At 36.2% G+C, this 27,138-nt stretch overlaps 2 protein-coding genes and 1 long non-coding RNA gene across 8 annotated transcripts in view; 2 read left to right on the forward strand and 1 right to left on the reverse strand.

Moving 5' to 3' along the window:
• The window catches only part of sgpp2 (sphingosine-1-phosphate phosphatase 2), a 146,331-nt gene that overhangs the window by 110,202 nt on the left and 8,991 nt on the right, over positions 1-27,138 (forward strand). For 2 of the 6 annotated variants that reach the window (XM_073922657.1, XM_073922656.1), the window contains exons 1-4: positions 10,817-11,115; positions 13,752-13,863; positions 14,024-14,185; positions 18,263-18,442. In XM_073922657.1, the coding sequence (XP_073778758.1) occupies positions 11,099-11,115; positions 13,752-13,863; positions 14,024-14,185; positions 18,263-18,442 (471 nt within the window). In that variant the 5' untranslated portion in view covers positions 10,817-11,098. Of the gene's footprint in view, positions 1-10,785; positions 11,116-13,751; positions 13,864-14,023; positions 14,186-18,262; positions 18,443-27,138 lie in introns of those variants that run through there. The other 4 variants (XM_073922655.1, XM_073922654.1, NM_001386286.1 and 1 more) reach the window with 3 other exon arrangements.
• LOC137487673 (uncharacterized) lies at positions 3,075-4,107 on the forward strand. The gene is made up of 3 exons (XR_011006363.2): positions 3,075-3,180; positions 3,287-3,390; positions 3,970-4,107. It is a non-coding gene; the product is annotated as an uncharacterized lncRNA (long non-coding RNA).
• Positions 4,288-6,166, reverse strand: rnf228 (ring finger protein 228). Its single transcript, XM_021466490.3, has one exon. The coding sequence runs from the start codon at positions 5,830-5,832 to the stop codon at positions 5,062-5,064; it is 771 nt and encodes a 256-aa protein (XP_021322165.1). The 5' UTR covers positions 5,833-6,166; the 3' UTR covers positions 4,288-5,061.

A 27,138-nucleotide genomic window follows, 5' to 3' on the forward strand; every position in this document is an offset into this window, starting at 1 on the left:
GATTGTTTTCATATGGGATAGACCTTTTTTACAAAAAAAATCTAGTTAAATAATTTCACTCAAAATTGTTAAAACTGACTATTCTGACAGCAGATTAAAGTTACTGATAGTAACATGAAAATAAACTAGCTGTACTATGGTAACATTTTAACTCAAGTAACAATTCACACTATTACCTACTGGCTTATTGCCTGCCTATTATTAAGATATTGGCAGTTTATTGCTTCTTATAATGTAAGGTTTTATTCTACATCCCAAATAGCCTACCTAAACTACTACTATCAATAAGCAGCTAATTAGCCAATAGTCTTAGTAAATGATTAGTTAATAGCATGAATTGTCCTTTAAGATAAAATGTTACCGGGTATATTAAGGAATGAGTGCACTGTAAAAAATTTCCAGGTTTTCACAACATGTTACTGTAATTTTTCACAGTAAATTACATTAGTATCTCTTCACAGTATTTAACTGAAAAATTCACAGTAATATGTTGTATTCATAATTTTATTGTGAAATTACGGCAGGTAGCATGATTACAGCAAATTACTGTGAAAAGGGCTATATCTTTTGCACGTTAGTTATAGAAATTCAAACCTTTTTTAACTCAACGTAGAAATTAATACAAATGAACTTTTAACAGATAATAACAGAATGTTATAGCTCCCAAAACGATTTGGTTACCAACATCTTTTTGGTTGTACTGCACCTTTATTTAATTTTATACAGTTAACATAGAATATGAAATAATATTTAATGAACAACTGTGTGCTTAGCCAATAATAAACTTGAATAAAAAGTAATTAATTAATGAAACCAAAGACTGTTAAACAGCCAACAATTATTTCAATGTCAGGGTAAATGTCTGCTTTAGACGGTTTCATGAGTTTGGGCACCTTTCATCGCCTGGAGGTCACTAATCTCAGAATTATATATATATATATATATATATATATATATATATATATATATATATATATATATAATTTTTTTTATCTATATAAATAAACCACAGATTAGAGTTTTAAACAACTACATTCTAGCATGAAAAACAGTTAAAACTTAATTTTCGGATGCATATAGAGCCATCGAAGACGGGGCAATTGTCCCAATGTCTAGCCTGAAGACAGGCGCCTTTCGGCGGATACATGAGTAATGAGCGCCGTTACCACCTGGAGGTCATAGATCTCCGCTACCGGCAAAACACACTTAAAATTACACACAATCTTTACTAACAATCCACAGATTTGAGTTTTGAAGAACTACATTCTCGCATAAAAAAGTATTAAAACTTTATTTCATTACATATTAAAAGCAATATTTATAATATTATGTGCCTTCTCATCCACCATTACAGCTTGATGCAGCTTGGTGCGAATTGAATCCTGGGAGGAAAAAATAATAATTCTCAATACACTCCAAACGAACTTTATTCTTATTGTTAAAGTCAGAGATATATAATATTTTGAATGGCGAAGAAAATAATTAACTTTATATTTCAATCAATATATTACTTTTGCACTGCTTCGATTCAGGACTCGTGTGACATTGAATCAGATTCAGATATTTTATCAGACGTGTTCATGAGCTCCAAGCAATATGATGAAATATTAATGAATTATATGTTTGCGTCTTACAATATTATACAAAATGGAATCGTTTTCAGGCGAATTCGACTCTTTACTGTTCACTTAAAGGAGCCGAATTCGACTCTTTACTGTTCACTTAAAGGAGCCGATTCATTTAACAGAACTGACTCGACCGCTAACAAGCGCCATCACCACAGACAACGCCTGCCTCGTCTCTTCACCAAACGAATTCATCCTCGGTAAGTGTTAAAATATGACTTTTTTTCCGTTAAATGAGTGTTGTATGTGTATTTCTGTATAGTGCATGTCATTTAACAGGAATTTACCGAGTACTTTAGTTGTACTCGCACGTACAGGGTTTAAGCGCGCCTTTTTTTAAACAAGAAATTAACGACGCCAGATGGTGATTGTAGTGTTTTCTGAGGTATTAGCATAACGTTAACGTTAGTTCCTGAAAAAAGAAAGGGAATTTTCTTTAATTAACTTCTTGTTAACTGCTTTTTCTGTTTCAGTACAAGACTGAAGTAAAGGTGAAATGACTAAAGTTAAGGTAAGCTCTGACCTTCACTTAAGTTAACGTTACGGTTAGTCACCATCATGTACGTTAATTTTGTTCACTGTAACGTTAACGTTAAGTTATTTAAATAAACTAAACTCATTATGAAACAAGTCTTAACTGTTTTATTAAATGAAGCTTATAATACAATTCAGTTGTATTCTTTTAAACTAACACTAACACAGTACATATTGTATATTTCTCACTGGTGTTAATGCAGTGCTAACATTTACTAATGAGAACTAATTGTATATTGTCACTAACTGTAGATTTTGTTTTTTGGTGTTCAGGTGTACCTGATAATAGCTGAAGTGTGAGGTGAGTGTAAATTCTGAGTACACAAATATAGCCTAAATTCATTATCACGATCTAAACCTATATATATATATATATATATATATATATATAGAGATATATATATATATATATATATATATATATATATATATAGAGAGAGAGAGAGAGAGAGAGAGAGAGAGAGAGTATGTGTGTGCGTGTGTTAGGTTGAGTCTTATTCTACTCTTATTATATTCATATTTTTTTTGCAGCCACAGCCATTGATGTTGAAACACTGATGTTACCAATCACCCCTCGCTTGATTATTAAAGGTAATGTTGATGCCTTCCTCATTTTTATTAGATTTTTAAATGTCAGGTTTTTCCACAGATTTGTTGTGAGCAGTTTCTTGTACAAACTCTTTTTCTTCTTCCAGAAGTTCCACCAGTACCTCCAGTAGTAGTAAATATTAGACAAAGATTTTTTTTAAACTATAGTTTTTATTTTTATTAGCAATTTTACTGGGCATGTGTGTTTGTTTGCTTGGTTTTTAATAGGCAGAGCATGGAATGTCAACTTTGTTTCTACAAACAAATTTAATTATTCACAAACACCTCTAATTTAGTCCTTCTTTCCCCCTTTTAGTCTTATTCCTTGGAGGGTCGAGTGGTCATGGGACCTCACCTGGATTTCACAACTGACTTTGGATCTGGTCTGAAACTGAAGTATGCTGAAGTTGCCTTTTGCACTCTGGAATTTAAGGTAATGTCAACAATAAATATTGTAACTGAGTGCTTGTTTTGGGGGGGTTAAACAAGGAATGTATAGGAGCACAAGTCATGACTCCCCTTGTCCCCTTGTTATAAAGGGCCGTGTTGCAGACACAATTTGTTTGTCTGTGCTGGAGACCAGAGGGGAAGCTGTCTTTAAAAGGATGGGGCTCTTATACCATATGTGAAGTTACCTATTCAGGTGAGTGGATTACATGCAAGTCATTGCAAATGCATAAATAGTGGGAAATTTTTTACTGGGCAGCACAAATTAAGTGAAACTCAAAACATGTGGAAGAATATTTGGAATATTTGCAAAAAACTTCATTGAAATGAATACAACACAAGTGCTATATCACTTCAATCAAGTTTTTTTTGCAAAATTTTCCTAATATTTAAATCATGAAAAATTAGCTTGATGCAAGAAACATCCTGCTAGTATTCAAGAGCAAGTACTGTGATGCATGTGTTTACTTTGCAATAAGTGTGAACCCAGCATTAGATTATAGTCTGTAAACAGAAGGTGTAAATCAAATCAACTGTTTTAAAATGCTCTGCCTAGGTCATTAAAATCACTATTTGTTGTTGGACTGTTCTTGATTGTGTGTTTGTGATGGAAATGTTTTTCAGATGTTTTTGTTTAAATAACTGCAGTTTGACTGAGCTACAGTATTGTCAGCATGTTCAAACTAAGCTAACAGTAATTTTGCTCTCTAGTGCAGCAGTAGTGTCCCAGTAGTGTTGTATGAAGCTAACTATTTGTCTGCCCTTTTGCTTATAGGTGCTTTTTGGGCACCAGTTTGGAGATGGAAGACAGACGAAGTCAAAGAAGCAGAGAAGACACATCAACCAGCAAGTGTGTAAAATTATCAGGAAAATGATTGACCTTGAATAGACGACTGCCTAATTTAGCAAGAAGTTTTGTCTCTCTCTCTCTCTCTCTCTCATGTGTGTGTGTGTGTGTGTGTGTGTGTTTATATATTTATATATATATATATATATTTATATATATATATATTTATATATATATATATATATATATATATATATATATATATAATGAGAGAGAGAGAGAGAGCGCGCACTCTGAAGCACTGCTTTTTATATGTATGCTACATATGATGTCAGATTTTTTTATTAATATGTTCTTATAGTATTTTTTGAGGTTTCACCTTCACCTTTTGAAAGTTTTCTGAAATGTTTACACAGATGTCATTAAGCTGTTAAATAAATCTGTAAAATGTATGTGTGTTTGTTTTCATTTTGATTTTAGAGTCTTCTCAGATCACCCAAAAATGAAGATTCTGTCGTCATTTACGCATCCTCAGGTTGTTTGGACACAAAGAGGAATATTTGATATTTTTATTCCTGTGTTTAACAAAAAATCATTTTTAACAGAGCTGGAACAACCTGAGGGTGAGTAAATCAAGATAGAATTTTCATTTTTGTGTGACCTAAAATTGCTTTGAAATTTTACAGCACCAAACTGTTAAATTACAGTAATCCGGGATATAACTTTAACTTTACAGTTAAATCAGGTATTTAAACCGCAACCTACTGCTAAATCACAGTAATCGTTTTGCAAATTCACAGTAAAATATAGTTAATTCTACAAGATAATACTGTGAAATCACAGTAACGGACTTCATTATCTACTGTAAAGTTACAATATATGGTTGTAATTTCACAATAATTTAATGTGACAAAACCACAGTAAATTACTGTGAACTACCTCACAATAATTTACTGTGAATTTACATACAGTAATTTACTGTGAAAGTAATGCAATTATTAGCCAGTAATTTACTGTGAATTTAAGGTCAAATTTTTTACAGTGTGGTGAAAGCGCTTGTCATACGATCCTGATGCCCAGTCACGCGTTTCTCCGGCTGGCATTAGTGGTGGCCGAGGAGCGGCCCGTGTCGTGCTCTGGTCGGTCTTTGAGCCAGTAGAGCAGCCAGGTGACCATCGCCGACAGCATAGCGAGGATGCTGGCCACCGACAGACAGAGGGGTCCCGCGGGTGAGGGCGGCCCGCCGTGGCTGTGCACAAAAATGAGGCCCAGGAAGAGCAACACTAGCATGGACAGTAACGAGAAGATCACGCACACGCACCCGGTGGTCAGCGCGAGCCGTCGGCAATTATGGCAGCTTTCGTAACGTGAAACCGAGTCTTGGGACAGCGTGGTGGCGGTGGACACCGTAGTGGTGGAGGGCGTCGCGTGACCCGCCATAGACGCCGCGGACGCGTCCTCCTCCCGCCGGAGCGCGATGAGCGCCGGGTGAAGCGGAGGCGGGTGTGGCGGCAGAGCATCTTGAGGCACTGGATCTGAATCAATATACAGCGGGAAATCCTCGGTGACCTTGGTGTTGTTGGGCAGGTTTTGAATCCGGTAGTCCGGAACGGGCGTGCGGTGGCGGCACACGGGACAGCTGATGCGCCACGGCCGCTCCTCGCACAGTTGCAGCGCGTGCAGACACTCCTCGCAAAACGTGTGGAGGCACTCCAAGATTTTTGGAGCCCGTCGGCCGAGGTCGAAGTAGTTGTAGCAGATCTTGCACTCGTACTCCTCGTAGGGAAACGCCTTGGGTACCGGGAGACCGGGCGGCTCTTGCCCGCTCGCTGCTGCATCCACCGCTGCCATGGCATCCCGCACGAACTCACATCCTCCACACAATGGACCAGTCACGAGAGACGCCTTTTCTTCTCTTTATCAACAAAAGCTCCTGTTAAAGCAGGGCATTCTTGTGTAATGCCCTTTTCTATTTAAAAACAAAAACAAAGCTCACAAATGCACACAAAAATAATCTCCGCGCAAGTTGAGTTTATTACAGTAGCCTAAATAATTAACCGTGTCATTCCGGTATGGACTGGATGATGATGATGATAATGATGATGTAATAAAGCTGGCTTTGCTCTCGTCCAGAATTAACCCGCTGTCTGGCGAAGATGTGGGACTCGGGAATCACAGCTCAGTCAAAGCAGCAGACACGCGTCCGGGTCAAACGGCACGAGTCCTCAGGCTAAATGATGCTGTTTACGTCAGTGGGTTTAACTCCTTTTGTGCTGCTCGGAGCGCATCTGTTATTTTCTCCCTGGCTGTGTGTGTGTGTGCGGATCTGATGGTCATTTAGCCGCGTTTATTCCCCGTTGTGAGTCATCTACCTGTTTGGCATTTCGACTGGCTCATGATGTTGTCATGGAAACTAATAGCCCAGAAACAGATGGGTTTGCTCACTATTTCTGGTTCATTCATTCTGTTCTCGTCCACCCTAGGCTACATCTTGTGTGACGATACAGTGTCCCTTTTTGTGTTGGACAACATTTGATATTCAGTTTTAAAATATGTAAATCACAAAAGCTATAGTTCTGGAAAATGGACAGTATTATTCATTCATTCTCCTTCGGCTTAGTTCCTTTATTCATTAGGGGTCGTCACAGCAGAATGAACCGACAATTTATCCAGCATTTGTTTTCAGGGGCGGACTGGTCATCTGGCAATTCTGGCAAATGCCAGAGGGGCCGGACCATTTTTTTAAATGTGGGCCGGTCAGTTTTTTATTTTTATTTTTTATTTTATTATTATTTTTTATATGTATTGTTTTTACATGCAGGCAGCTTTTATCTCGTGCAACATGTGAATATTATGATGACATTGATGATGGTAATAATAGTAAATGTTAAGCATTTGGCCCAATCGGTGATAGTTTCGAGAGGGGCCGACTCAATCAAAGGTTACGCGGAGATAATCAAAATCTGGCAAGAATGTCAAACAAACAGTACGTATGGTAATGTGGGCTGGTGTGGCTATAGTGCCAGGGCTGAATTTTTGTCCCAGTCCGCCCCTGTTTGTTTTACACAGCAGATGCCCTTCCAGCTGCAACCCAATACTAGGAAACATCCATACACTCTCACATGCACACACATACATGCACTATACAGCCAATTATTCAATTCACCTACAGCAGTGGTTCTCAAACGTTTTTCATCAAGTACCACTAGAAGGAAGCACGTATACCACAGTTTGAGAACCAATGACTAGGCTCACACGGAATCTGCGCGTGACCTATTATAGGCTTAAGGTGGCGCAGTGGGTAGCACGATCGCCTCGCAGCAAGAAGGTCACTGGTTTGAGCCTCGGCTTGGTCAGTTGGCATTTCTGTGTGAAGTTTGCATGTTCTCCCCTTGTTGGCTTAGGTTTCCTCTTGGTGCTCCAGGTTTCCCTCAAAGACATGTGCTTTGGGCGAATTGAGTAGGCTAAATAGGCTGAAGTGTATGTGTGTGAATGAGAGTGCATGGGTTATATCGGTTACACCCAGAACTGGAGCAAGCTGAACTGCTGCTCTCGGCAAAGAACGGTCGCGCCGCCCTCAACCCTAAAGTGAAAGCCGGGGTGGTGGGGTTGGGGTGGTGGACAGTTAGGGAGCTGTCGCAAACGCCGCCTCTCCATTCTAACTCACTAGATGCGGATATAACTGAGGGCGCGGGTGGGGAGGGTAGTGTCGCGGACGCCGCCCTCTCTATTCTGCCGCCCTAGGCAGCCGCCTAGGTCGCCTCTATGGACGCGGCGGCCCTGGTTACACCACTGCCAGGTTATTGTGCTTATTGAAAATAAATAATTAAATGTAAATAAAAAATAAGGGGTGAAGCAGTGGCGAAACTTGCTGGATAAGTTGGCGGTTCATTTTGCTGTGGCGACCACGGATTAATAAAGGGACTAAGCCGTCAAGAAAATAAATGAATGAAATAAAAAATAAAAATAAATATTGTTGACCCATTATATCTGAAATAAATATATTTTAGAAATATTTTTACTTACAGTACATGCTTTTTGATATGAGGTTTTAACTACTTCCCCAGGTTGACTTGCAACTGCCAGTCAGGAGCTGAGTGGAAGGACAAGGTCTTTCCTCCTCCACTCAGCCCCTATAACTGACAGTTGCAGGTCAACCTGGGATGCGGATGGAAGAGGCAAATGAAAGGAAACACTCAAAGTGCCAGGAGCTAGTAGAGAAGTGAAGGGAGGAAGGGAGCTAGAAGACCCACTCCGAGCCAATAGATGTGGGCTGTAGAGGGTTTGCAGGGCATTCACTCTAAAGCCTTATAGGCCTAGCAGTAGCAGCCAAGAATAGGGCCATTAAGTCTGTTTGTGAAGCTGCAGAGAAATCCACAAGATGGACAAAGAGGACTGATTTGTGGGTGATGGCTTTTGGAGCCCAAGCTGGGGTCTGATCAACCCTTCAGGGTGTCTGATGTTAAAAGGGGGGGTTTGCAAAGTGAGGTGGGGGGCGAGGTGCAGTGGCAGTGCACGGCCCTGGTCCGAGTGCATCTAGAGGATGGATCTTGCACACTGACTAGGAACAAGAAAAAAAACTCTCAAGAAAAACTTTCCAGTTTGTATTAGAATGTTCGGTGAAGCATTGCTGCCACACACATTTTTTTTCCCACCCAGCTATGTCATTATGACGAAATCTTTTCTCATTATAATGCGACGCCAAAGATCTCGTTATAACGACATAGCTTAACGAGAAAAGATCTTGTTATAAAGACATAGCTGAGAGGGGAAAAATTATGTGTGTGGCAGCAATGTGTGACCGTAAGAATGCATGGTAGTTCAAATTTTGTTAAAAACACAAAAAATTCCTGAAATTGGGATTAAATGACATAATTCAGGCTTGTTTATTTGTTTATCAGTATGGGTTGTTTAAAAAAAAGAAATTATATAAAAAATAAGAATATATATTTATATATGTCAGGTGACCACAGTTCAATGTCTAGCCAGCATCTAAGGATAACATTATTTTGATGTCCAATAATGACATCAAATGACGATGATATTTAGTTGACTTTAGATTGTTTTGAAAAGTGACCAAAATCCAACGTCGAGACAAAATTATAAACCAACGTCATATTGATGTCACATACTGACATTTATTCATCAGGTCTGGCAACCAAAATCCAACGTCTGATAGACTTCATACCGGTAACGTCTTCACAACGTCAAGCTGTAACATCATTAGACGTGTGACTATTTTGGACGTGTTCTTGGACACTTTTAATGCTTCCAAACAGTTTGCTGCGATTATAAAGTGCCCATGTCTTGAGGTTGTTCATTATGATGTGATTTACCTTCTGTGTGCGATTTGATTGGACAGGATCACAGGACTGATTTTTCTAATCCCCATAGATAAGAAAACTAAAGTAGTGACTGCAGGTTGAAGGAAAGTAGTGGAGTAAAAGTACCGATACAGCACTAAAAATGAACTCAAGGAAGAGAAAATGTACACATTTATAAAACTACTTAGTAAATGACAATTTCTGAGGAAAACCACTCAATTACAGTCATTTGAGTATTTGTAATTAGTTACTTTACACCACTGTGTGTGTGTGTGTGTATATATACATATACATATATATACATATATACACACACACACACACATATATATATATATATATATATATATATATATATATATATACTGTATACATACATATATACATATATATACATATATATATATATATATATATATATATATATATATATATATATATATATATATATATACATATATATATATATATATATATACATATATATATATATATATATATATATATATATATATATATATATATATATATATATATATATATGATTAAAACTTATTATCTTTTAGAGGGTTGAGAAATGTAATTAGTGTAATATTAATTACAAAAAGTAAAAGGTCTGATAATACATTTTTGTGTTTGTTTGTATAGATATTTGTCTATATAATTACCCCTTGATTTGCTTAGCTCTACAATTCTAAATCACAAATGAGGCCATTTATGCATTTTTTAATCTGATTTAGGATAATGCAGAGGTAAATTATCCTGATCCTTGATAGCAAGATATTGTATTTTTAAGTCCAAATGATTCCGATCCAGATTATGGGCCTACTTTTTAAAGTAACTGGGCCTCAGATTCATTCCAACTGATGAATTCTTTGATGTTTAGATCATTAAGCTTTCATCCATTTATTTTTCTTCGGCTTAATCCCTTTATTCCTCAGAGGTTGCCACAGTGGAACGAACCACCAACTATTCCAGCTTATGTTTTGCACAGTGAATGCCCTTCCAGCTGCAACCCAATACTGGGAAACTCCCATACACACTCATACACTACTGCCAATTTTAGTTTATTCAATTTACCTATTGCACATGTGTTTGGACTGAGGGGGAAATCAGAGCACCCGTAGGAAACCCAAGGCAACACTGAAAAAACATGCAAACTTTACACAGAAATGCCAACTGAGCAACATGGGACTTGAACCAGCGACCTTCTTGTTGTGAGGTCACAGTGCTAACCACTGAGCCACTGTCGCCACTGAGCTTTCAGAATCTTAATATATCTTTTAGATAATCTTTATCATTTCATTTTATTAGCAAAAATGTGACTCAAATCCTGCCAACCCATAACTCATCCAATATTGACCCACCTTTTAGACAGATAAAACCAGGTCATTTTCCAAGGGTAAATGCTTCAACCAATCAATGCACGCCATAATCGTATACGTCATCACCTCAGCTCTGTCACCTGCAGGCTGCAGCTGTAAAACACACCTGTGCGCGCGGACTGGGTTGGTGCGGAAACGCGCGCGTGCACATAGAGCTCAAACTCCGCGCGGCCATGTGGAGAATCATCACGTACCTGAACAGCCCCGAACTGGTGGTGGGTTTTCAGCGCCTCTGCGGCCTGGTACCAGCAGAGTCCTTCTCGCATGTGAATCAAAACGGACTCGTGAACGCGAATGGATCCGTTAAGGAGACTCCGGTGACGACGCACCGGCGCAAAGCGGAGCAGGTGGCGAACGGGTCACGCGCACACGACAGCAACTCCAACTATAAATCCGCCAATTTACAGAATGACAACAAAGTCGAAGTAAGTTAAACCGATTTAAATGAGTCTTTTCATTGAGGTGAATTAAAACCGAGAGTTTCCCTGATGTGCTAAGCAGAAATACCAGCTGACAAGTCTTTCCAGTTTCTCTGGTTGGTTGAGATTATCTTAAGTTTATAAAGCAAATTCTGATGTCTCACTCTGAATAGGGTTTTGTTTCTATTGTAGATGAGTTTATGGACGTAAAGACAGACACTTAATGCAAACATTGACTTAAATCTGTCAGTTAAATTCTGTATTCTAATATACATTTCAATGTTAAGGTAAAGTTGGTTTAATATTCACACATTCATTCAATGGCAACTCGACACATGCTTCCTAAATTGTTTACCATGTTACTTTGAATATTCGGACTACAATCACATTTAAGTTTGACCTCAAAACAACATTAGCAGTATTTAGTTGACTGTGAACACTGTTGTACTATTTTATTAAGAAGAAAGTCTGAAAGTGTGAATATAAAGCCAACTTTACCTCAGTCATATCAATAATTGATCGTTCCTTCAGTTTTTAAAGGAACAGTTCACCCAAAAACATAATTCTGTCATCATTTACTCATCTTCCACATGTTTCAAACCTGTTTTATTCATTCATTCATATCGAATAGCCAGTGCTGGGTTGCTGCTGGATAGGCATCTGCTGCGTAAAACATGTTGGATAAGTTGGTGGTTCATTCCCCTGTGGTGAGCCCTGATTAATAAAAGGACTAAGCCAAAAAATAAATGATGTTAATCAGCATAAGTTCTAATCATAATCACTGAACATTCGTTATTTATTTAGAATTTTAACCCTTTAAATGCTGGCTTGTTTACATACTGCTCATGGTGTTTTTTTATGACAATTAAAGATATGAGTTATTTTCGATATACTAAATGATAACCAGATTTTTCTTGTTGATTAAAGTATTGGATGTGTCAATGATAAACAACCCCATTCATTTTGAAACATGCATAAATCAGTGTCAGTTACTGATACAACCATAATTACCTAACATTAATGATTTTTTTTAGCATTTCAATGTGGACATTTTTGTCCTTAAGGTCATGAATGTAACTTCTTTTGTACCAAGTATAAATTTGATGCAAATTTGAAATTAAATGAGGGTGAACTACTAAAATATCAATAAAAATACACACCTGAGCCATATATTATGCAATTAGCAACACAGCTGAATAAAACTATACTATATGCTAAACACAAAAAAGGACAAAAATGTCTATAAGGATTCAGGGTTAGGATATATAATAGTATCTGCTTGACATACTGGACAAATACTGGGTCCAAGCCACTACTCATTTGAATTGAGAAAATATTAGTTTGACTACTTTTTGGTCATATCACACATTAATGTAAATTATATATATATATATATATATATATATATATATATATATATATATATATATATATATATATATATAATATTAATATATAAAATATTAATATATAAAATATATATATGAGCAAAATCACACTCGTAGCAGTGCGATATTGGCACTTTTGGGAGGCGTGCGGTAACACAAGGCCGCAGGCCGAGTGCCTTAGTGCCAACACCAGTGCCGATATACAGCCATATCGCAATGCTACGAGTGTGATATTACGTTTATACAACAGTTTGATGGCATAATTGTGTATATAAAAACAAAATTAAACATGGAGAGTCTCAAAAACCCTTTTGTATGAGGGACTACTTTCTTTCACTTTGGATTCAAATCATAAGCTGACAGTTAAACAGCTGAGCAAGCATCTTTTAAACTTTAGATCTGTAGTGTCTGCTTTTTGCTGGCTGTATGTGGGCGGAGTAATACACAAAGGGTAAAGAGGCTGTACAGGTACTGATATTACTTAAATATATCACGGCTATCAGCCAATCAGATTCGAGAACCAGACTATTTTTGTTCTTTATTTATATATATATATATATATATAGCGATTTTCGAAAGTATTACATCATTTTGTAAACGTTTATTCTTACATTTAGTATATTATAGTAAAATATTAATTAAATATAATAATATAATTCATTCATTTATTTATTTTCCTTCAGCTTAGTCTCTTATTTATCAGAGGTTGCAGCGGAATGAACCGCCAATTTATCAAGCATATGTTTTACACAGTGGATGCCCTTCCAGCTGCAGCCCAGCACTGGGAAACACCCATACACTCAGTCTCATATTCACACACTCATTCACTACAGCCAATTTACTTCATCCAATTAACCTTTCAAGAGTTTATACTTAGCTGATGATTGATAATAAATGATTGGCATGCTGTCCCGAGAGCCCTGAGCCTATGATGAAACTCCGCACAGAAATGTCGTCTGGTTTAGTAGGGACTTAAACCAGAGACATTCTTGCTGTGAGGCAACAGTGCTAATCACCTGGCAGCTGTGTCACCCATCTGAAAAGGAGGGGAAGTAGCGGTGGGTAAGGCGGTGTTCTTCAAGACGAAGATACTGAGATAAGAAAACTCTGGTTATTTATCGTGATTTAGCAATCATCTGAGTGGATAATCGATCATGAGCTGATGCTGGAACAGCTGAGAACAATTATAAGCTTGTGATCCTCTTGAAATTTGTTCATAAATAAACTTCACATAGCACATGTGTTTGGACTTAGGGGGAAACCAGAGCACCCGGAGAAAACCCACGGCAACATGGGGAGAACATGCAAACTCCACACAGAAATGTCAACTGAGCAACCAGGGACTCAAACCAGCAACCTTCTTTCTGTGAGGCGACAGTCCTAAACCACTAAGCCACAGTGTCGCCATTTCTGCTGGAATATTCCTTTAAAAAAAAGCATTTACTGTGTCAATTAATAACAGATTAAGATTGTGATTTGTGCTCTGTTGATGTGGTGAATCACTGTGCTCATGTCTCTGTGTTCAGGGTCATCCCAGGCCACATTATGTGGTGAAAAACTGGCTTTTCTACTTCCTGTTTGTGACATCGGCCACTCTGGGCCATGAAATCTTTTACATCACCTTCCTTCCCTGCATCCACTGGAACCTCGACCCGTTTCTGTGCCGGCGGCTCGTCAACATGTGGGTTGTGAGTGTCCGATAAAACCACACACACACACACACACACACACACACATCTTGAAATTAAAAATGAATGCGAATGCCCTGACTCATCATCATACTGTTGGGGTTTCTGCAAGGAGGAGAAACGGAAGAGAGTAAACTGAAATAGAAAGTCTTTAGCAAACAAATTGAACCGGTCAGCTGTGAAATGAAGCGCGTATCATAAAGCACATCATTTCTCCTGGTCTTTTTCTGCTTCTGGTGTTTCTATTTTTGTTCTTTATTCACTTTATGCTTGCATATAGTTTCCACAGCAACAGCAGGCTAAATTCATTTGATTGGTTCACCTCTGGAATCAACGTAGCTGTTTATAGTGAACTACATTGCGTTAATTGTTCAAGCATTCATTTTGTATTAGCATGACTGAACCAGGTTTATCTTCATCATTACCTGATGTTGTGTTCATAATTGTGGCTCTCTCTGTTTATTTGGTTTGGACCAGAATAATTCAGTTTGGCATTCTCTCACTAAACATATATTTTATGAACTAAATTTAACATTAAGCAATTTATTTGTTCAAATTTTAGTTTATTCAAACCTTCATTCTTGTATTAGCATGACTGAACTAGAGTTATCATCATTAACTGATGTTGTCAGTTAATAAAAACGCAAAACAACACAAAGGATACTTTTATTATGTGCGTTTTGTGATTGAAAGTCTGTGTGAAGCAAAAGTTGCTGAGACTTTTTTGTTAGTTTTGCATTTCCAACTAAAACGGAATATTGAGTAGGGGGTGGGGTTTATTTTTCTGCTCCTCCTCTCATCTTTACCTAGCAGCAAACTAATGGTTGTGGGCGTGTCTAATCAAGGGTCGCTCGCTCAATCAATCTGACATCATCAAAGAAGGACTTTTTAACAAAACATGTGGATTAACTAGCATGAATTGTTCACTTTATGACTAACAATTTTCTTAAGACTTGAAAATTTGGTCACTCAAAACTAAATCGCCTCATGATGCGTATAAGTGTTATGCTATTTTTATCTTGTGAAGAGCTTATGAAATGTGCAGCCTAAAGGGGTCACAGGAACTACTCTTTCACATACACGCACAATTAATCGAGCTACACAATTAATCGTTAAAAGATCACAATCTCGATTCGATCCCCTAGACGATCTTAATACCGCATTTCTTTGATTCTGTCAATTATATTTTCAAGTTTAGGAGAGAAGCAATGGTGGCCTCACAAGTCTTCACACTGTTTTATGTACGTTGTTCAGCAACGTGGACACCTCTATATGGTGTTGAAAGAGTCACATGCTGTATTTCTAAGATGTAAGCTTGAATGTAAAATGTAATTGTAAATGTAAAATGTAATTTTGGGAGCATCCAGGGGAGTAATCATAACTAAAACCTTAATATATGAAATAAAAAGTAATAAATTACTGAACAAAAACTGAATAAATTCAGATTGACACATTTACTCAAGCAAATAAACAGAATTAATGATGGGCTAAAAATCTGCAGAAATCTGCCGAAATCTGCGTGCGCAGATTCCGTGTGGGCCTAGATATAAGTCACCCTAAAATTGTAATTTCGGTCGTCATGTAATGTATTTGCGATCGCCTCTGAATAAAGTCTATTTTTGTGAACAGAACCTGCATAGGCTGTAAATAACAGGTAATAAAGTTGTAAATAACGTTCAGTTTGTGGCACAGAGTGATCGTTTGGGAGCTGCGCGGGAAGTGAACCGCTCTTAGCAGTGAAAATGAAACCGAAAGCGCACACAGTGTTGCCAGATGTAGCTGACTGATTCCAGCCCAAAAAGTATCCAAAACCCGACGAAATGCAAAAATACCCACCCAGTCTTCTGTATTCACGAAAATCACGTCATTGAGACATATGCTTCCAATCTGTAATTTTCTGCTTAAAATCTGTCAAACACAATAATTCAACATTAGAATTATCATCAGCATTAATGACCAGGACAAATCTAAAGTCTGTTCAAGTCCACCATTCTAAGTCTATACAAAATTTAGCATTTTAACCAACAGTACAGCTACACAAAGCCTATTGCTGTTTACCATATGTTTGAGAACAACAATAATAATAGCCCACTCATATTAACCTTTATTCTACATCTACAGAATCGTGAGAAAATCGTGATCTTTATTTTAGGCAAAAAAAGCTCTAACACGCATGTATTAAATGTATATAAAATGTGCATTTCATAGCGTTTTTTGCTTCCATTAGCATTTTGAAGATAAAAACTATTATAATTTCTCAATCCCTAGACACTCTTATTTGATTTTTAGTTTTTTTAAGCTTTCGGCATTTGTTATAGATGCATAAAATTAAAAATGTTTTATTCTTTATTATAAAAACTGTATTTGTTAGAAATGTTTCATAGAATTTTTTGCATCATGTAATTTGTTAGTATTAAGCCATTTTTTTTGCAAATAAGTATTTCTGCATGTGTTGCCAGCAATTTTTAATTTTTTTTTTTTGTACCTTTTTTGAATCTCTGAATTATTAACTGTAAACATTAGCCCTTTTTTGCCGATAGGCAAAATTTCTAGAACTGCCTTTGTTTTAATTTTTAATTTTTATTTTCAGCCTTATTCACATCTCATTTCTCTTTCTTTGTCTGTAGGATATTTTAAAATTCTTCCTAGAAAGACATTTTTAAAGCAGTTTTCAACTACGATATCATATTTGAAACTTTAGTTAATGTATAATGTAGCTGTGTGAATATAAACAACATCACTGAATGTAATACGCTCTATATTCAATGCAAAGGGAGACATTGGCATACAGTGTTAGCTTAGCAAAGCCTACAGCGAACAAAGTTTGGGGAATACAAAATAAAATACATCCGGGCTAGTGAGATCATAAGGGCTTAAGGTTGCGTGCATTCACCAAGCGCACATCCTGCACAACAACGGGGTGTGGCCAGAGGTGCTGTTGTGCTGTAATGTAGCAGAGAAAGCTAAAATGCCGTCTAAAAGCTGCCATTTGCACAGAACGTTTGTTTCTGTATTTGGGATTCCAAAGGACACTACACAGAGAGAAGTGCTTACAATTTTAGTTATCTTCCAGAGAATTATAAAAAAATATAGCTAGCATTTGACAAAGGAGAGCTTCCAGAATCTCTCTCAGTTCAGTGCTGGATTCGGTTTAAACTCCTCCAACAGACTAAGCTGTGGATTGTGAGCCACAACCTGTAAGTCTTTTTATTTGGTGAAATTGATCAGCTACATGCACAGTTTCTAGAGTTAAGTATGTTGTAGCAAGGACATAAACAAGGATGTAAACAAAGAGAAATGCTGTCTGGCACCGCTAACAATTCAGCTACAACATATTCATCAGTCAAACCACTGTAAACACACACAATCTTCAGCAGCGCTGCTGTGTCTCAATATGCGTACGCTTTACGTTCGTTATACATCTCAAATAACAAACTCGCAAAAGATATGTGAACGTTTTATATTACTTACACATGCTTATTTCAAATACATGTGAAAGACTCTTGTCAGATTTTATTTTAGAGAGCAGGCGTGAGGCTAAGCTGTGTTCTCTGTGTCTTTTTCTGTCTGATTCAGCCACCGACTGCTGCGGCTGACAGTGTTTACACAGGGCAAAAGCTTGTGCTTGAAGGAGCGTGATGCTTTTCCTGGTGATGTGGAGCCGTTCCACGAATCACAGCACACTATGTTAGCTGACCAATCAGAGCCTCTTAAGGGCGGGCCTTTTGTAGAAACTAAGAAATAGCTGTAGCTGTATATAATCAAAGTAGGACATATGAAAAAATAACCTGATTTTCTACAAGTGAAGGATGAGTATACATTGCTTTGCATCTTAGAAACACAACCAAACCTTAAAAATGCACTCTGGATCACCCCTTTAAGGTATTTATCATATATCAAAGTGATGTAAAATTTAATGTGTACTTTTCTGTATTGTCTACTTATTGGTTTCTAAAGTTGTTGTAGCTATTATTATTATGTTTATATTATGCATGTCATATGTTCTTATATGCATTGGTCATGAAATAGCCATAGGTTGCTGATGTGGCAATAGACAAACTGAATCTGTGCCTGCAGGTGGTGATGTACATTGGGCAGGTGATGAAGGATGTTTTAAAGCTGCCGCGTCCTCCGTCTCCCCCGGTGGTCAAACTGGAGACGCGTGTGGATGCGGAGTATGGAATGCCGTCCACACATGCTATGGCGGCCACAGCAATTTCATTCACACTGCTACTCAGCGCAGAGGAGAGAGTACAGGTCAGAAACACAATATAACGTTTCAGCATCGATATCACAATGTGCAGATGTGGATAAAACTGTTGGTATCCTTCCAGTTGAAGAGAGGAAAACTATATATACATACATACACATATATGTATATGTGTAAATATATATATGTATATATATATATATGTATATATATATATATATATATATATATATATATATATATATATATATATGTATGTATATATATATATATATATATGTATATATATATATATATATATATATATATATATATATATATATATATATGTATGTATATATATATATATGTATATATATATATATATGTATATATATATATATGTATATGTATATATATATATATGTGTATATGTATATATATATATATATGTGTATATGTATATATATATATATATATATATATGTATATGTATATATATATATATATGTATATGTATATATATATATATGTATATGTATATATATATATGTATATATATATATATATATATATGTATATATATATATATATATATATGTATATGTGTATATATATGTATATGTATATATATATATATGTATATGTGTATATATATGTATATGTATATGTATATATATATATATATATATATATATATATATATATATATATATATATATATATATATATATATATGTATATATATATATATATATGTGTATATATATATATATATATATATATGTATATATATACATACATATATATGTATATATATACATACATACATACATATATATATATATATATATATATATATATATATATATATATATATATATATATATATATACATACATACATACATATATATATATATATATATATATATATATATATATATATATATATATATATATATATATATATATATATATACATACATATATATATATACATACATATATATATACATACATATATATACATACATACAGTTTAAGTCAGAATTATTCGCCCCCCTCCCCTATGAATTTTTTTGTGTCTTTTTTAAATATTTTCCAAATGATGTTTAACAGAGCAAGGAAACTTTTACAGTATGTCAAAGCAGTTTTTAATATTTTAAAATCCATTTTAAGGTCAAAATTATTTAGCCTCTTTAAGCTTTTTTTTTTTTGATAGTCAAAATTAGACAATAACTTGCCTAATTACCCTAACCTGCCTAGTTCTAACCATCGACCTTTTTGCTGAGACGACCACTGAGCCACCGTGTCACCCTTAAAGTTAGTCACTTTGTGAAATTCTATTCATATCACAATATATAAATCCAAGAAACTGCATATTGCAATGTAATTATTTTCCTAATATCATGCAGCACTAGAAACACACGCTTGACAGACAATCCTTTGAATGGGGCTGATTTTTGCATAGTTTACTGAAGGGGCGGAGCATCTGTCTATCCATCAGCCCAAGCTCCGCCTACACATCTGCTGCACAGCATTATAATGAACTCTGAGTAAATGACTGTCAATCAGGGCGGGTTATAAATGCCATCCATCAGCTTTTAAACACTCCACTACTGACAGTGATTCACATACTCACTCAGTTGTAAAAGTTCAATTATAAACGTACATCTGTGCTGCATTAGAGGCACAGACTTTAATTAAAACATTAAAAAATTTATTAGTGCTTTTAAAGTTGAATTCTATCCTGGAGATTGGTATTGTATTTTAAATATTTTTTGCTTGCATATGTTTTTATTCATTCATTCATTTTCCTTTATTTAGTCCCTTTATTTTATCAGAGGTCGTCACAGCGGAATGAACCGCCAACTTATCCAGGATATGTTTTACACAGCGGATGCCCTTCCAGATGCAACCCAGTACTGGGAAACTTGTTTTTATAGCTAACAACGTTGATTAAAGATCTTTGTTAAAGAAGTAGTCTAGCGTATTCGAGATATCTACTTAAATGTATTTAATGTGTGATATATTAGCCTTTCTAATATTATTTTTCAAATATTTCCCAAGTGATGTTTAATAAAGCAAGGGATTTTTTACATTTACTATGATGGTTTTTCTTCTGTAGAAAGTCTGTTTTATTTAATTTATTTAAATTTAATAGAATTTTCTATTTTTATTTTTTTATTTAATTTAAAATTTATTTTTATAAATTTTATATTATTTTTCTTTTTATTTTATTTTGTCTGGAATTAAATCAAATTTTTTTTAAAAAATTTTAAGGAGTATTTATTTTAATTTTATTTTCTATTTTAATTTTAAAAAAATTCATTTTTAATTTTATTTTATTTTGTCTACAATTAAATCAGATTTTTAAAACATTTTTAAAGGAGTTTTTATTTTATTTTTTATTTTTTTACTTTTCTTTCTTTTTTTTTGTCTGGAATTGAATGAGATTTAAAAAAAAAAAATTTTAAGAATTTTTTTTACTGTTTATTTTAACTTTATTTAATCAAATTTTTATTTAATTCTTCATTTTAATTTAATTTCGTCTGGAATTAAATTTGTTTTTTTAAAACAATTTTTAAAGTCAATATTTGTAGCCCGGCCCTTTGGTCGGGGTAGAAAAAACTGTAGAAAAAACTACTGTTGTCTAATGACTTGCCTAATTAACCTAACCTTGTACCAATTTAACCTAGTTAAGCCTTTAAATTGAGCTTTTAGCTGAATACTAATAGCGTTAATAACTAGTTAAGTTAATTGCGTAATAACTAGTAAGATATTATATGGTCATCATGACTAAGACAAACAAAATGAGTTGTTATATATCTGTGTGTAGTGTTAGTACTGCTTTCTGACTACAATATGACATTATTATTAATATTAATGATAAAAATTACATTACACTTGGGGACTGTAAGATTTTTTTTATTTAAGAATGCATTAAATTGTTGTGTTTAAGGTTCTGTTTCTATTAAGAGCTGTTTTATTGAATTTTATATTCATTTAATAAAAAAAAATCTGTGTAAAAATATGAGGTTGCACAACTGTTTTTAGCATTAATAATAATAGGCAATAGCTGCGTCTGAAATTGCATACTTCCATATTATATAGTACGCTAAAAAAACAGTATGCAAGCTTAAGTAGTATGTCTGAATTCATAGAATTTGAAAAACAGTATGCGAGAAGTACCCAAATGACCTACTTCTACCGGTGAAATTCTGTAGTGCGCATCCAATGGACGCTACGATATCCCATGATGCACCGCAAGAGAATTCATGAATATGAGTGAAGCGACACAACTGACGTGGGTATTTCACGTGATCATGACAAAATGGCGGATGTAGGACATTCGAGTTCCATTCGCACATCCGAACGCTCTTTTCTAATTGCCGAGTAGTAAATTCAGATGTAGTACCTACTGAGGCGATTTCGGACCCAGCCAATGTTCATTAAGAAGCATATTATAATAATTTATAAAGAATCATGTGACTGAAGAAATGCAATAAAACTGCAGTTTTGTTTATAACAGGGGAGGTACGGTGGCTCAGAGGTTATCACTGTCACACTTTCAAGTCCTGGCTGGGCCAGTTGGCATTTCTGTGTGGAGTCAAAGACATGCGGTATAGGTGAATTGGGAACACAAAATTGGCCATAGTGTATAAATGTGTGTGAATGAGTGTATGATGTGTATGGGCGTTTGGCAGTACTGGGTTCTGCTGTGTAAAAAATATTCTGGAATGGTTGGCAATTCATTCCACTGTGGCGACCGCTGATAAATAAGGGACTAAGCTTAAGGAAAATGAATGGCTGAATGAGTAAACGTATGTTTAGAAAAGGAAACACTTTAAAACCCGAAACATTTTGGCACAACTCATGTAAAAAAGAAAAGTAGCTTGTTAATAATACTATATTAAAGTCTAGTTTTATATGGTATATGCCCTTTTATAAAATCATTTGCAGGATTGACTTTTTATTTGTTGCTTTCTAAAATTGAACTGATCTCAAAAATGAAATGATTCTATGTGCAGTACATCAAATAAGGCTGAGAGCTGTATGCATACGATTTACCAGTCAAAAATAAATAAATAAATAAATAAATAAAAAGCCATTCCAGTCAATTATACATGAGTGCTACTTTCCCAGAATCCACTGAGCCCATTCAGGAAACATTCTTCATTAACTTCCTGTGAAAGACCTCTGGCTGACAGAGGAAAAGAGAGGCAGACAGATGGAGAGAGAGACAGAATAGAGGAGGCGGAGCTGCTTCATGAATATGTAAAGGCTTTCGCAGTGTTGTCAGTGATTAACAGAGTCCTGAATCACAGCAGAGGAAGAGCACATGTCAGAGGGATGAGAATAGCTGGAGGAAAAGATTGAGAACATGACGTGGAGAAAGAGGAAGAGAAGACGAGGAAAGATTGATTAGAGGGTGTTTGGAGAAGACTTTGAGCTATCAGCTGGGAATAAGGAGTATTTAAAGGGATAGTTCACCCAAAATTGAACATTCTGTAATCATTTACACATCCTTCGCTTTTTTCCAAAGCGGTGTGAGTTTTTTGTTTTTGGTTCTGTTGAACACAGTTGAAGATATTTTGAAGAATGTTGGAAACCGGTAACCACTGACTTTCATAGTAAAATATAAAAGCCTATTGAAGTAAACGGCAACCATCAAATGATGTCAATGGGGACCATTCATTGTAAAAATCTAATGGATAGTCCACCCAAAAATGAAAATGCAGTCATCATTTATACGTCCTCCACTTTTTCTCAAGCTGTGTGTTTTTTGTTGTTGTTATTGTTCTGTTAAACATAAAAGATTAGAGGTGTGAACCTACACAGGTCTCACGGTTCGGTTACGATTATCATGCCATCGATCTGGTTCAATTCGATATCACGGTGCATTGACGATGCTTTCCATACACAGTGTTGTATTTTGGTGGGTGGCTATAACAAGCTGTCTGTATAAACACACACACACACACACACGGACACACAGCTACATACTATCTCTCATTCACACACATACACAAACATAGACAGCACCTAACAAACACGCACGTGCACACACAGGAGTGATATTGTGAGACCGCCCACTCCTGTTAAAATTACACCAGAGTTACCGACCGCTCCCGCGATTTATTCGAAAATTTATTCCCGCGCCGCATGAAATCTGGTCGGGTCCCGCGACAATGCACAGGTACAGCCACGGGAATGCATACAGCCGAGAGGAAAGGAGAGGGGAGGAAAAGTCAAGCCAGCGGGTGAAATGAGCCACTGTGAGAGAGAGAGAGAGAGAGAGAGAAATTGAGTACCTTCATTCCCTCAATCGTAGAGAAATAGGGGCTTCTGCTGTAATTGTCAATAAAAGACTACAGAAATCACACACACACGCAGTGAAATTGTACACAGTTGGTGCCAGGAGTGTTATTAATACCTGCACTCACTTCCCTCGCGACAGAACGCATAGGTGGTAAATGACGTCAGTACATAATAACCGGTTATGATTATAAATGAAACGATACCGAATTGTCCACGTCTGCATCGCGGTGCACCGAAGAAACAATTAAAATTGACACCCCTATAAAAGATATGGTATTCAAACTATTGACTTCCAATAGTCTTGGAATTTTGAAACACTGACACTTCTTAAAAGTGTGTATGTACAAGGTTATTTTGATGTTTAATAACGACGTCAAATGACTTTGGTATTTGGTTGATTTTAACTCAAACGTCGAGCCCACGTCTTAAACCAACGTCATATTGACGTCAAATACGGATATTCATTCATCAGGTATGGCAACCGAAATTCATCGTCGGATAGACATCATAGTGGTAACATCCACGTAAAGTCAAGCTGTAAGATTATTAGACGTTGATATTTGGTTGATTTTTAGGTTGGACGTTGGCATCAGTTTGACGTTGGGTTCTGACGTCAACCCAATTTTCATTTCCAAACAAAAAGAAACGCCCTATTACTTTGGGGTATAGCGTCAATCTGACATCATGTTGACGTCTTGTGCCTGCTGGGTGTTTAAGGCTATTTCGGTCATCATACAGTAAACATTTGTCATCTTTTCATCAGTTACATGCATCTAAACAGTCTCTGGTTCATTGCGTGTGACGATTTTGGACGTGTTCTTGGACACTTAATGCCTACAAACAGTTTGCTGCAGTTATAAAGCGCACATGTCTTGAGGTAGTTCATTATGATGCGATTTATCTTGTCTATGTGTGATTTGATGGGACAGGAATCACAGGAGTGATTTTTCTAATCCCCAAAGACAAGAAAAATAAAGTAGTGACAGCAGGTTGAAGGAAAGTAGTGGAGTAAAAGAACAGATACAGCACTAAAAATTACTATGTAAATTACAATTCCTGAGGAAAAACTACTCGCAGTCATTTGAATATTTGTCATTTAGTTACTTTACACCACTACATGTGTGTAGTGAATTACAGCGATTTACAGCCGTGTGCAGGGCCGGCGCTTCCATAGAGGCGACCTAGGCGGCCGCCTAGGGTGGCAGAATAGAGAGGGCGGCGTCCCCGAAACTATCCTCGCCACCCTAGCCCTCAATTATATCTGCGTCTAGGGTGGCAGAATAAAGAGAGCGGCATCCTCTAAACTACCCTCCCCACCCGCGCCTCAGTTATAGCTGCGTCTAGGGCGGCAGAATAGACCCCACCCCCGGTTTCACTTTAGGTTCGAGGGCGGCGTGACCGTCCTTTGCCTAGAGCGGCAGTTTAGCTTGCCCTGGCCGCGTGTCAGGACAATTATGAAAGAAGACGCTTCAATCCCGGTTTGTGGACGTTAAATCAGGTTTATTTTGTACATTAACAGAACAGATAATCATACAGCAGTGGAGATTAACCTGTGTCCTGTCACATTTGCGTGCAAAAAGAGTGCAAAGCTAAACGCGTGCAGTTTCTGTGTGTGCGTCCATGCTGTGTGTGTGTGTGTGAACATTGTAATGACATTGTGTGTCACTCATCGTTGCAACTCCACAACAAATGCATCAAATACTCATCGGTAACGTTCTTACTGTAGTATTTCTCACAAACGTTACGTGAGATCTTCTTCCTTTATGTCCGTCTGTTGTTTGACGCAGCCGAGGGAGGAGATTAAGGCATGTTGAAACGGTGGGCATGAAGGACTAGCCTTAAAGGCGAAGTACACAAAAACCGCTACCTGCTGCTCAGAGCTATAAAATAGAAACTTCTGAAAGGTATAATGAAAGAAATCTGATGGGTGTTTTGAGCTGAAACGTTGCAGACACATTCTGGAGACACAAAAGACTTTATATTAAATCTGGAAAAAGTTCTCGCTAGTTTTTTCCGGTTGGAAAATGGTTATAAGGTTGTCAAATGTATTGAAAGCGTCTTAAAAGGTATTAAATTTTACTCTCTAAATTCCTGTATGCACTCTGTGTTAATTTTTATTTGATGGTACACACCTAAAAAGAGCTTTTTGTATAGTTTTGACCTGTTCAGACAATGACAGTAAAAGGCAAACATTGACAGCAAGCATTGAAACTGTCAAAAGGCACTGTGTGTGTGTGTGTGTGTGTGTGTGTGTGTGTGTGTGTGTGTGTGTGTGTGTGTGTGTGTGTGTGTGTGAGATTGTGGGTGTGTGTGTGTGAGATTGTGGGTGTGTGTAATTAGTTTAACACATTTAAAAATGTTTTAAATGTTCCACAATCTGAAATATGGCTCGTGTTTGTTTTTCTTCATCTGTGTTAAGCTGTTTACCTTTTTAGCCCAACTCATTTAAAAAAAAAAGTAGCTCGTTAATAATCAAAATGTATAGTATTATATAGAAAACACCCTATTTTAAAATCATTTGTTTAATTAGCTTTTTATTTGTTACTTCCTAAAATGAAGAACTGATCTCAAAAATGAAATGATTCCACAATCTGAAATATGGCTTTTATTTAGTTTTCTTCATCTGTGTTGAGCTGTTTTCCCCTAATCTACATTGTAAAGCATTATAGACATTAAGGTGAACTGAATTGAAATCTAGTATTTCAGCTGTTTGCAATCTAAAACAAAACTTTGTGAGAAAATCCATAGTATTCAGGGGTCTGTTCTTTATACCTCGCTTAAATGATCTAAGATGACTCGGCAGATCCTGGATCTTTTAATCTTGATAACTGATCTCTCGCTAATTTGGTTCTTCAAACAAGTTCGCGAATCAGATTGGAATGTCTGGATAAACTGATCTGAGATCGCTGTGTGTGTTGTGAAGGAAAGATCTATCGATCCTCGAAATCATGATCAGCAATGCAGTGATTGGCTGACGGCACAGCAGCGTAATGACATCATCTGATTAATATTCAGTTATCCATGTGAGCAAAATTACATCAAATTAGCAGTAAACGGCTTGTTAAATATGACACGCAATAACTTTCCACATTTGTTATGAGCTGCAGGCTTTACACTTTCATTTGTCAACAGTATTCATCATGTATTTCAGTGCAAATCAATGTATTTAGTTCTACATTTAGAAAAGATTGTCTTTATTATAGCAGCCGTTTTTTTTCGGTGTAAAGAATAACTGGATGTTTACAAAAGCATTTTGATATTGGTAAAGGCGTCTGCAACTTTTGTGAAGCATCAAATAACAGACATTAACTGTCAAAACATGTTTATGACTGCATATTATTGCTTTTAAAAAAAAGTCACATATTGTGCATTTCTATTGTACACAAACTGTTCTAAAGCGATCTAAAAAGTTCATATCAATAAGTTTTCTCTTTGCACCA

The sequence above is a fragment of the Danio rerio genome, chromosome 15, assembly GCF_049306965.1.
Source record: "Danio rerio strain Tuebingen ecotype United States chromosome 15, GRCz12tu, whole genome shotgun sequence".
Classification (NCBI taxonomy): domain Eukaryota; kingdom Metazoa; phylum Chordata; class Actinopteri; order Cypriniformes; family Danionidae; genus Danio; species Danio rerio.